The sequence below is a fragment of the Schistocerca serialis genome, chromosome 5, assembly GCF_023864345.2.
Source record: "Schistocerca serialis cubense isolate TAMUIC-IGC-003099 chromosome 5, iqSchSeri2.2, whole genome shotgun sequence".
Lineage (NCBI taxonomy): Eukaryota > Metazoa > Arthropoda > Insecta > Orthoptera > Acrididae > Schistocerca > Schistocerca serialis.
In genome coordinates, this window is record NC_064642.1 from 495,484,614 (window position 1) to 495,497,412 (window position 12,799).

At 44.5% G+C, this 12,799-nt stretch overlaps 1 protein-coding gene across 3 annotated transcripts in view; it reads left to right on the plus strand.

Moving 5' to 3' along the window:
• Positions 1-12,799, plus strand: part of LOC126482282 (patj homolog) — a 520,071-nt gene that overhangs the window by 381,077 nt on the left and 126,195 nt on the right. For all 3 annotated transcript variants that reach the window (XM_050106268.1, XM_050106267.1, XM_050106269.1), the window contains one exon: positions 10,256-10,493. In XM_050106268.1, coding sequence (XP_049962225.1) covers positions 10,256-10,493 — 238 coding nt within the window. The remainder of the gene's footprint in view (positions 1-10,255; positions 10,494-12,799) is intronic.

The following is a 12,799-nucleotide window of genomic DNA, read 5'->3' on the forward strand; positions in this document are numbered from 1 at the left end:
GCTTTTTTATACTCATTGCACACTATTACAGAAAATGCTTTGCATTGTGCTGAGGACCTATAGCTTTCCTGGATGTAAGCACTGAATGGGGGAGAGAGAGAGAGAGAAAGAGAGAGAGAGAGAGAGAGAGAGAGAGAGAGAGAGCACATCCTTGTCTCACGCCTTTGCTAATTCTTGCTACTGATGAAAATTTCTAATCGCAGGCACGTCATTTTTATAGAAGCTGAGTCACTCGCATATATTCATATTTTAGACCTGCATTCTTCAGTGCTCTATCTCTTGCCACATAACAATATTACATTCCTTTTCTAGGTCTACAAAGGCAGTATAAGTTGTTTATTATTCTGTATTTGCGACGCATGTCTCCCGTTAGTAGCCAGTGTGAAAAAGTGATATGGATATTATGATGCTGCCTGATGTACCCAGAACTGCAGGTTAATTGAAACGTGGGAAAGAATTTAGTTTGAAATTGCACAGCTGTTGCTGCCACGGCCATATTGGACGTGCGGGTAACAGTGAGCGTACATCACTACTCGTATGTCGGTCATTTAGTTATTCAGATCCAGGTGTAAAATCACATAGGAATTAACTGCTGCTCGTAGATTTTGCATATCCACGGTATCGGCGTCAACTTTATCATCAGTTCTGCGCGAAATGACTGCTTCGTCTATTTGCAATAACTTTTTAGCAGCATGCCGTTTCCTCATGCAGATGCTATCTTCCCTTTCTTTCAGTTAAATTTCTGTCGAGTTTTTGAAAGCAAACAAGGACAAAAAGTGAGCTTTAACCTCAAGACGAAAGAGTAATAATGTTATACACAGCGAAGCAAAGTGAACCAAATTTTATTGCGTAGTCACAGTGCCCCACAGTACAAGATTCAAGTGCACTAATGTTAAAGCGACTCACTCCTTCTTGTGTTCGGCATTTAAGTGATGCAGCTGGCGCAATAGTTAGAGAAATATTAGTTTGCTGAATAGATCGTTTTTTCTCAGTTACTACGAGGGAAAATACACTCCTAGTTGTCGTTAGTGTAGCATGACGGCTAAAACTGAATCATAAAAACAATTGCATGCATTTTGTTTTTGTCGTCTCTAGTTTAGGAATATATAATTGAGGAAAATGAGTCTTCATTTCCTCGAAATGCAAACTTACACAAGAAAGCGATAAAAGTTTTTTTTTTGTTGTTGATCTATTACTCAAGATAGGTGAATACCGGGCTGGTCCCCACGTCCCGCCTCAGTTACACGGCTCGCAGACATCTGAACACGTTCACACTTTGCCATGGATTACACTCTTCGCAGACAGTTGAGGTACTCAAATTCCGTCCCGGGGGGTGGCGGCAGGAAGAGCTTCCGGCCGTCCCCTCAAAACTAACCTTGCCACATCCGATTAACCATGCCGACCCTGCGTAACCGCGGGAAAAAGGCACAAGCGATAGATAGATCTATTACTCAAGATACTAATCTGTCTCCTAAATGAAAGTACCAACCTGATCGTGTTGTTTGTTATTGATCGCTTTCAAACTATTTAATTTGTAAATTAGAATTATTTTATTTGCTCCTCCTAAGAAGCATAACATAACGCGGCTCAAGAGCTTTGATCTTTCTGGAAAAGCAAAAGCGCGTAAAAAAAATTGTGCACCGGCGAACGGGATTATCTGGGAGATGAGTAGTTATGACGAGAAAATGTTTTTCAATGATGTCTTCCTAAAGCAAATACAGTACAACGCCCTCTTAGGTGAGGAATTCGCTGGTTCAACTGCCTATATTACAGACATTGTTTACTGCATCTTGTTAGCCAATTTTTCTTTGGGAACAGTTAATGTCGTAAATGTAAAAATTTCGTGTATTCGACTGTGATCAAAGCATGTGGAATATTTATTGCCGCGTTTGTGTTGTTGAAGAAAAAAAGAGAAGCATAGGCGATGAAAATAGGTCCTGGCACTTGGTTTCCTTAAGTCGAATGTTATCAAAGGGGCTGCTGACATAAACATCCCGACCTGGCAGCGGATGGTGAGCGTGATTTAGAGCGTGGTGGTGGTGGTGGTGGTGGTGGTGGTGGTGGTGGTGGTAGTGATGCGTTGCATTTGTCGCTCCATGAAACACTACGAAGAGGTGTAGGATTAATCTCGTCAGACTGAATCATAATGAGAATTTTTTGTCACCGAATGGCGCGCCGCTACACTATCGTGCATAGCGACTTCGGCTGTGAAGGATGGTGGTACGTACTTTATCTGAAATTACCCTTCTTGCTACAAACTGACAAATCTCACTCTTATGTGAACATGGTGACAAACACACATTTCTGATTTTATTTTCAGATGTTGAGTAAATCAAAGTCATGTACCATTGTTGGCAGGGAGATCGCGTTCGGCAGGTTCAGCCTAATTGCAAAGATTCTTTTTCCTCGTCGCGCTCAGTAGGGATGGGAAAACCCGACCGGTTAATACTGATACCGGTGTTTTGGTTCTGAATAACCGGTGTTTTTTGATATTTGACTGGCCTAACTTATAATAGTTGTTTTTTTTATTCTTTACTGACAAGCCGATAAAAAACGAAATATCAGTTAGCCATAACAGCAGTGCTAAAATTTCTGGTTTTTAAGTATACTTTTTTAGAAAAAACGAGTAATGTTTATTCGCAAAATATACATTGCTTTGAAATATTGCGTTATAATCGAAAATGAGAAAAGCGATCAGTGCTGTTTTAATAACAATGCCGACAGAAAGGAGCAACAAACACATGGCATAGGAATTGGTAAAGTACTGCTGTGACAATAGTGTACCTGTGACAATGTGGCATGACCTATTCGTAGTACACGTACATGCGGTGTAGAAGACTTGCCCCATCTGGTCTTTATAGTAGTTTCTCACTGTCGCCTTCGGACATTATTGTTTTGCAGAACGTCTGGCCTGAAAGTATTTTGCGAATTGCGGTATTAGTGAAGTAAAATACTCCATTTGCTTTAAAATGTTAAAAACAGGAGGACCCACAACAAACTTGGACAGCATATGAGGAGAAAACTTAACAGTTCATTCGTATTTTACGATAAAAATAGAAAATACCTGATCCGATGCCTGCGTCTACATAATATGCTTTTATCTGCTTGTAGCCTTTTTAACACGACAAATTAACATGAAAAATAGAAGTCTTCAACATCAGTTTTGACCCTTTAGCACTGAAAATTCGTAGCACTCGACTAGTGGTGTGATCCTAGATTACAAAACGATTTTTGAACAAAGTTTCAAAAAACTGGACTCCAAGGAGAATACTATGTATTTTGGAAGTGAGGGAGTCAAAATTTTCAGTCTTGGATCGATTTCTGCGTTTAATGCCAGAAATAATAAGAATAAAATACCAAAAACCGGTTATTTTGAGCGATTTTAACAATCAGGTTAAACTGGCGTTGAAAAAAGCAGTTATAACCGAAAATCGGTAGTTTAAGCGATAACCGCCATCCCTATCGCACAGTGACACTTTATCCTCACGAAGTGTGGGAGTTGTGCCGGCCGCGGTGGTCTCGCGGTTAAGGCGCTCAGTCCGGAACCGCGCGACTGCTACGGTCGCAGGTTCGAATCCTGCCTCGGGCATGGATGTGTGTGATGTCCTTAGGTTAGTTAGGTTTAAGTAGTTCAAGTTCTAGGGGACTGATGACCATAGATGTTAAGTCCCATAGTGCTCAGAGCCATTTGAACCATTTGTGGGAGTTGTGTGTTTAAGAGTTTCTGATAAGCGTAGGAGACTACGCATTGTGTGTAGCGTGGTGTCATGTTTGTGTTGGATGATGACGAGAGAAGGGGGAGAGCGGAACCCGGTGCCGGCACATAGCATGCTGCTCTTGAATAACACAAAAGGGGCCGCCGAGTTTAACGTCCCCATCCGACGGATCTTCATCAACAGTGTCACATGCCCTCGTTTCATGAACAGTTGTGAAATGATTTGGAACTCAATCGAGGAAATTTGCGCAAATTCTGGTGATCGGGAGCCTTACGCCACCATCCCTCCTCCCCTTCGCCGTAAAGCCAAATGGAAAGCAACCAACATGACGTGGCGTTCCAGGCGGTTACCCATCCAAATACTGGCCACACTCGACGTTGCGTACCTTCGGTGATCTGACAAGAAGTGGTATTTTCAGTGAGGCAATGCCGTGATCGCTGTGAAGGCCACAGAGGTTACGCTTACTCGTGTGAGACCGCGGCAACAGCATCTGACAGTATTCGAAAGGGGCCTCTTTGTGTGTCTCCATTTGGCCGGGTGACCGAATCGTGTGCTATCTAGATAGTGAGGCATTCGGGATGTATGAAATGTAAATTGCGAATGCGGTACAACAGCACCTATACAATTTACTGGAAACATGTGAAAATTTATACTGAAGGGAAACTCGAAACCAGGTTCCACGTTTTTCGCGAGCAGTCACATCCGCGTCAGCTATCCGAGCACACTTACAGGACCAACCAAAATCTCCATATGTCTATTCCTTGGAACATTGCATCGAACTGTACTGATACTGTCAAATAAAGATACTGCACTAATACATTCGTATGTGATAGTGGCCCGATATTGGACTGCATGGGAACGTGAAGACAGGCATACTCGTCGTGAAGATTCCGGTCAGCCATGTCTGGTCGCGACAAGAGGGGATCATCGTACTGTGCAGCAAGCTTCTCTTCTACCAGGCAAGCACAGGTATGGACTCCCTGCAACACTGTGTGGCCCTGCACCATTGGTCGGAACTAATGAATCGCTGTTCTGCGCTACCCAGATGACATTTGCGAACATTGTGGTGACCTGGAAGAGGGCCCATTCTTCTCCCCCCTCCCCTGCGCTCTCTCTCTCTCTCTCTCTCTCTCTCTCTCTCTCTCTCTCTCGCTTCTGCGCGCTCTCTCTCTGTTAGCTACTGAAGTATATAGAACGTGGGCCGGCCAAGGTGGCCGCGCGGTTTTAGGCGCTACAGTCTGGAACCGCGCGACCGCTACGGTCGCAGGTTCGAATCCTGCCTCGGGCATGAATGTATGTGAGGTTAGTTAGGTTTAAGTAGTTCTAAGTTCTAGGGGACAGATGACCTCAGAAGTTAAGTCCCATAGTGCTCAGAGTTCATACAAACAGCTTGAATTATTTACACACTTTGGGTTAATCGTTCCCTAAACTTGGAAGAAAGCTGCTTACCGCTTTTGGGCCTGTATGTCTGCTTAAAAAGCATATATGGGAGCCCAGATGACGGCGTCGATGTCGGTGTATCCAGCGAGCTGCTGGCTACTGCCTTGGGGAAGACGGGCGGCCCCGGCTTAATGCATAATTCAGGAGGTGCCCTCCCAGACTGCCCAGCTTCCTGCGGCATATTCGCAACCTCACAGGCCGTGACGGTTCACTTAGTCAAATCGCACAACTGCGACACGTTGCCTAATTGCTCAGAATCCTTTCAAAAATCCGAAATTTTAAGGAAATCATGTATATCATCGACGTGAAAAAATATCTTAACGAAAAATGTTCCTGTAGTTCAACAGCTTCCGAAAATTTCAGTTAGCCTAAATACTGAAATGGTGCGTTCTTCTGATGGTGCTTTAGAGGAATGTCACCCTGTACTCGATAGCAGACAGATGTCAAGGGATTGTGACATGTAGCGAGCCAAGAAATTAGACCAGTTCACTGATTTAGTACTCTTAAATCGGCTTGATGCAGGCAGCCGTAACGAATAACAATTATTTGGAAGCAAATAAGATAGCCAGTAGAGATTTCATGCAGTAGTGACTGGGAGAGAAAGCTGTCTTATTGCGGAATTTAGTTTCTCCAAGTGTCCTTAGCCTGAAGTACCCTAGCGTTAATACAAAATAAAGGCAACGAATTGCCACTGTGTTACAATTTTATTTCACATCTGAACTAGCGATTTTGTAACTCACAGATTTGAAGTGCACACGATACCGTGAAACTATAGTTTCTTTCCGAGTGGTGGCTAACATGTTTCGAGACGTATCAACGCTCGTAGCTGATTTAAATTCAACTATGAAAGCCATAGTTCACCAACCATAATAGTGAACATATGATGCTGGTGATGCAGAGGACACCAAGGTGAAGATACTGTTGCTGAAACAATAACTTGAATCATAGAGGGGTCCATTACCGTCGTAAAATTTACAGGGTGACAGTTATTGAACTATATGAAAAAAATCGTAAATTTGTTACAAACTACGACGTGCACACACATTATTCAACATTTAAACGTAACTACAGATATTCGGATTTAGGTTATGATATGTTCGATATCCCTGCCGCCATTGGCTATGATGTGGCGCAGACGAATGGTGAAATTCTGCGTGACCCGCTGAGGTGTCGGAAATCGACGCTGTTGATGGCTTCCTGAATGGCTGTTTCAGCTCAGCAGTGGTTCTGGTGTTACAACTTGTCTTTAATATAGCCCCACAAAAAGGAGTCACATGTGTTCAGATCCGGAGAATTTGGCGGCCAATCGAGGCCCATGTCAGTGGCCTCTGGATACTCCAGAGCCAGAATGCGGTCCCTAAAGTGCTCCTCCAGGACATCACTCTCCTGCTTCGATGGTGTCAATCTCCGTCTTGCATGAACCACATCTTTTCGAAATCAGGGTCACTTTGGATAATGGGGATGAAATCATCTTCCAAAACCTTCACGTACCGCTCGGTAGACACCGTGCCATCAAGGAATATCGCACCGATTATTCCGTGACTGGACATTGCACAGCACACGGTCACCCGTTGAGGGTGAAGAGATTACTAGATCGCGAAAGGCGGATTCTCAGTCCCCCAAACGCTCCGATTTTGCTTATTGACGAAACCATCCAAGTGAAAGTGGGCTTCGTCAGAAAACTAAGCCAAGCATGCGCATACTAATTCCCATCATGCCCCACAGCCAACGATGCAGTTTGAACATCGTAACGCAAAACATTCAGAAGTTATGGCGATTTTATGTCATATATTTCAGTAATTGCCACTCTGTATGAAGGCATAGGAACTTTGGTGGATGTTAAGAGTAGTCGTGTGTGTGTGTGTGTGTGTGTGTGTGTGTGTGTGTGTGTGTGTGTGTGTGTGCGTGTGGCGCTCGCGCGTGCGTGCTTGCGTCGATGCGCTCTGTAAAACATATAATTTAATAATCCAGCATAGCCGTAAAAGTATTAATATGTTGAAGAAAAGAAAACATTTTAGATTCAATCCATATTATTGCCCTGACGACAAGTGTTTGCTGCATCTTCGTTTAAGAGAGGTATATGTTTTCTTAAATTCGGATTAAGTAAAAAAATGGATCAAATGGCTCTGAGCACTATGGGACTCAACTGCTGTGGTCATTAGTCCCCTAGAACTTAGAACTAGTTAAACCTAACTAACCTAAGGACATCACAAACATCCATGCCCGAGGCAGGATTCGAACCTGCGACCGTAGCGGTCTTGCGGTTCCAGACTGCAGCGCCTTTAACCGCACGGCCACTTCGGCCGGCCGGATTAAGTATTCAGTAAGGACTGAATGTCATCTTTCAAATATGAAGTAATATTTCACGAAGTCGAGTGATACGGATAACATTTTCGCATAAGCCAATTCGAACAAAATGTGAAACGAGAGTCTGCGTTATTAAACAACTGCGTGAAACGGAATGGGTCGCAGATGATTAATTTTGAAAAAGATCGCAATTCGAACCCCTTAGAGATACGGTACTGGTGGTAAATCCCTAGACAGATTTAAATTTCTTAATTTCCATAATTACTCCTGGTTGCAAGAGTAGAATACTGTTTACTTCGCGTAGATGAGGTTCGTGCATGGGGAGATGGAAAACAAAGGAGCGAGGAACTCGACGGTAAACGCTGGGCTGTAAACAACCCGGATGGTCGTTAACGGCGTGCTGGAACTAAGGGCCTTGGAACGTGACCGATACAGGCGTGTGTGAAGGGGGGAGGGGGGGGGGGCGCTTACGACCTCTTCTGCAATCTCCCTGCTGTCCCTAGTGCAAATTCCGCTCTAATATATCCAGAACTCATCGCTTGCGCAGTTTAAACCTCCTGCGTTGCTAACAAAAAGGCGTCTTTAGAAAGTTTTTTCTACACTACTTCCGTGTAAGTCTTTCATGACTTACGACAACGTTGGACATCCTAAGTGCCAACATAAATTTTCTGTTTAGGTCGAAAATAAAGCTGTTGTATTAACCCCAACTGACAATATGTAGTTTAAACGGCATTTCAATGGAAGGAAACATTGTCTTTAACGGTAAATAAAAAATTCTCAGTTTCAAAGACCAAGTAAGACTGCTATAATGTTGCATCGTTAGATCATACATCACAGTTTCTATCTCAAATAATGCAAACAGCCAAATCTCGCAGTTCCTACGTTCGAAATTTTGTATTAAGTGTAAAAGAAAGGAAGACATGACTCATTTGCCGGCCGCGGTGGCCGTGCGGGTCTGGCGCTGCAGTCCGGAACCACGGGACTGCTACGGTCGCAGGTTCGAATCCTGCCTCGGGCATGGGTGTGTGTGACGTCCTTAGGTTAGTTAGGTTTAAGTAGTTCTAAGTTCTAGGGGACTTATGACCAGAGATGTTGAGTCCCATAGAGCTCAGAGCCATTTGAACCATTTATTCAGCATTTGGTTTACTTACTTGATTAGCTGCACCTCTTGTAGACAATTGTCATTTTTATGTAAGATTGCAAGGAAAGACGTTTCGTCTTCCTCCTCCTCCTCGCCTGTTCCCTTTTTCTTACGGGTTGGCATTGTTGCATGCATTTTAGTGACATAGTAGCTGTATGCGCTGCCTGACGCCACCACTCTCACGGAACCTGCGTACCCCATCTGCCTGCGACTAGAGTAAATCTCATGTTCAAGTGTGAGTCTGTTTTCTGTTTGTGTAGCGTTTAAGTGAGGCGGGACGTGGGTTCTAGCCCGGTATCCAGTTAGTTTGTGTAAGAAACCGCTAAAAGCCACATCCAGGCTGGCTGGCTTGGCTTCCCGAATACCGGAAACATCGCGTTAACGCACTCGGCTCTCCGGACGGGTCTATGTGTTTAACAGTTTGAAAGCCAGTGACATTACAGGAATTTTATATAACATTTACATTCTCATGTTGTGCAAACCACTGTGATGTCCATGACAGAGGGTGCTTTCAGGACTGTATCACATATCAGGGTTCCTTCCATTTCCATCCGAGTACAGAGAGCGGGAAGAATGAATGCTTAAATGTCTCTATACGTGTTGTAATTCGTGTAATCTTGTCTTTACGATTGCTGCGGGAACGATATGTTGGCGGATGAAGAATATCCTTCCCTTAGTATGGCTTTCTGAAGCTCCGTAATTATTATTTCGCAGGATAAGTGGCGAAAGCCTTCAAGCGCCTGCCAAATCAGTTTTCTCAACGTTTCCCTGACGCTCACCCGTGAGTCAAATATCCTGTGTCCATTCGTACTGCAGTTTTTTGAATGTTTGGAGTATCTCTTGTTAGTCCTATTTCGCATAGGTCTCATATTCTAGGATGGGGCGCAGAAATGATTTGTAAGCTGTTTTCTGTGAAGAGTGACTGTGTCTCGCAGTTTCCTGTATGAATCGAAGCGTGTGTGTGCGCGCGCGCGCGCGCGCGTGTGTGTGTGTGTGTATGTGTGTGTATTTGTACGAGTAAACTAATTCCAGTTCTGATTCACTGATGCTTTGTTAAGTGCAGAATTTTACATTTCTGGGGATTTCAAACAAGTTGCCAGTCGTTTCACCATTTTGAAACATTATCAACATCTGACAAAATATTTGTGTAGCCTTTTTCCTATACAAATTCAACATCAACAGCTGCGAAATCTGAAAAATTTCTGATGTTGCTATTGATATTCTTCTATCAAGTAATTAACATAGATTATGAACAACAAGGGTCCCAATACGCTTCAGTGAGGCTCGCCTGAAGTTACTTCTACTTCTCCACCTAAGATAACATACTGTGTCCCCAGTCCAGCCACACATTTTGTTTGATCCCTCCATATAGTCGGACTTTGGTTAATAATCGTTGTTTTAATACTGAGTAACAATTGTGATTCTTAGCTGTGTTACGTTTCATATAGTTAAAAAAGCAGCTTTGTATGTGAAAATTGTGCCTTGTGGAATATGTGTATACATTTCAGTTTTATGATAGGGGCTGAAGAAACCCTTCAGGTTTTCTTTTTATTTCTAAAAGTTAGCAGCTACTCGCGTGTTCTAAATGCCCTCCGACCAGGGAGTAGATCGTGAAACAACTAATAGAGTTTCCTTCGAATTGTTGTTGCAGAGATGGCCGCATTCATGAAGGCGACCAGATCCTGGCAATCGATGGTCAGCCGCTGGACTCAAACATCTCGCACCAGCAGGCCATCAGCATCCTGCAGAAGGCGCGCGGGCTGGTGGAACTGGTGGTAGCCCGCAACGCTGCCGACGAGGACGTAGCGCCGCCGTCCCCCTCCCCGTCACCCGTAGACCGCTCCCCGTCCGCCATCAGCGACACATCCAAGGCGGGCTCTGACATGGTGGTAAGTGCAGCAGCGGGTTACGGCCGTGCCAGTGTGTGTGGACGTGCTGTGACGTTAATAATATGGTCAAAAAAACTTTCCTTCCTAATATCAAATCTCCAAACTTTCTAGATCTGCAGTATGCTCACCACACTTCGTTTCTGCTATCTCAATAAACTTGTGACATAAATTCCACTTTTACGAGAATTTGAAGTGATGTTGGCAAAACCAATTTTTTATCACTCCACCATCACTGGATGATTCAGCGAAGCTGTTCGTCTCAAATATATCTGGCACTGTTTAAGACATCGTAATTCTGTTGTCGCACTATGAACTGTGAGAAAATCGTCACCAAATGACTTCATAGCTGTTTTAATTAAGAAGACAACGTTATCAGCTTCGCTTTTTCAACTGAAAACGTAGTAATTTTTGCTGTTAGCATCGTAGCTCTAAAAGAGAGTAATTCAACGGCGTTTTTCTCTTCAAAATCCGATTACTGGTTTCAGATTAATTACGATATTAGGATTCATTTGTTTTGAACATGAAACCCATTCCTGTCTTATGCGGAAATACGTCGTTTCATATCTAAGTAAAGAATGTCTGATAAGGAGGTAGCAGTGTGTTGCAAAGTCGCGATAACGGTGTACACCGCCCAGTCATAGTAATGTGACCACCTGTAGAAAAGCCTGAATAACCACCTCCTGGGCCGACCGGATTGGCCGTGCGGTTCTAGGCGCTACAGTCTGGAACCGGGCGACCGCTATGATCGCAGGTTCGAATTCTGCCTCGGGCATGGGTGTGTGTGATGTCCTTAGGTTAGTTAGGTTTAATTAGGTCTAAGTTCTAGGCGACTGATGACCTCAGAAGTTAAGTCGCATAGTGCTCAGAACCATTTGAACCACCTCCTGCAGCACGGACCGCGGGGAGACGTGTAGAAAGAGTGCCAGTGAGGTTGTGTAAGGCACCGCCAGGGATGTGAAGCCGTGCCGACTCTAGTCCTGTGGCCTGCTGCGCTAGGTTTCTCGATTGAGGATCCGTCACGCGAACAGTCCGAGAGAGGTAGTCCTACAGATTCCCAGTTGGGTTTAAATCCGAGGAGTTCGGTGGCCAGAGGAGTACTGTAAACTCTTCCTGTGCTCTTTGAATCAAAAACGTACACAGCTATCTGCCAAAGGGAAAACAAACTATTTGTAACGGTGGACATGGTCCTCAAGAATAGACGCGTACTTGTGTTGAACCAATGTACTCTCCAGAACGACGGGATCACCCAGCGAATGTAACGAAAACATTCCCCGGACGTAACGCTTCCTCCTCTGGTCTGGACCCTTCTGACGATTGCTTCAGAATGTTTGCTTTCTATCCAATGGAGCATAAAACGTGATTCATCTGAAAAGCCCATGTGTCGCCAATCAGTGGACGTCCAGTTGCGGTATTGGCGTGCAAATTCCAGCCGTTGTCGCTGATAAACAGCAATCAGCTTGGGTGCATGAAGCAGACGCTCGCGACGGAGGCCCGTTCACAGGAAAGTTCGCTGAACGGTCGTTGAGAATACACTGTTGGTAGCGCTTTGGTTCATCGATACGGTCGGTTGCTCAACAATTGCACGTCTGTTCACCCGTACACATCACCGTAGTCATCATTCATCCCTGTCATCTATGACCCGCGGTGCGCCCCTGTTGCCTCGGCGTCAGTTTTAGATAGCGCCATTTTGCCACCAACGCTATACTTTAACCACAGTTGCATGCGAACTGTTTACAGACTTAGTCGTTTCGTAACTGCTTCCACCCTCGGCTGAAAAGCCAATCATCATGCCCCTTTGTGCGTCAGATAAGTTGCTCCGTTTCCATTTTACGACTACGACTGCACTGTTTTCCACGTCCCTCCGACATACGAGGGCAGTTCAATAAGTAATGCAACACTTTTTTTTTCTGAAACAGGGGTTGTTTTATTCAGCATTGAAATACACCAGGTTATTCCCCAATCTTTTAGCTACACAACACTATTTTACAACGTAATCTCCATTCATTGCTACGGCCTTACGCCACCTTGAAATGAAGGCCTGTATGCCTGCACGGTACCATTCCGCTGGTCGATGTCGGAGCCAACGTCGTACTGCATCAATAACTTCTTCTTCATCCGCGTAGTGCCTCCCACGGATTGCGTCCTTCATTGGGCCAAACATATGGAAATCCGACGGTGCGAGATCGGGGCTGTAGGGTGCATGAGGAAGAACAGTCCACTGAAGCTTTGTGAGCTCCTCTCGGGTGCGAAGACTTGTGTGAGGTCTTGCGTTGTCATGAAGAAGGAGAAGTTCGTTCAGATTTTTG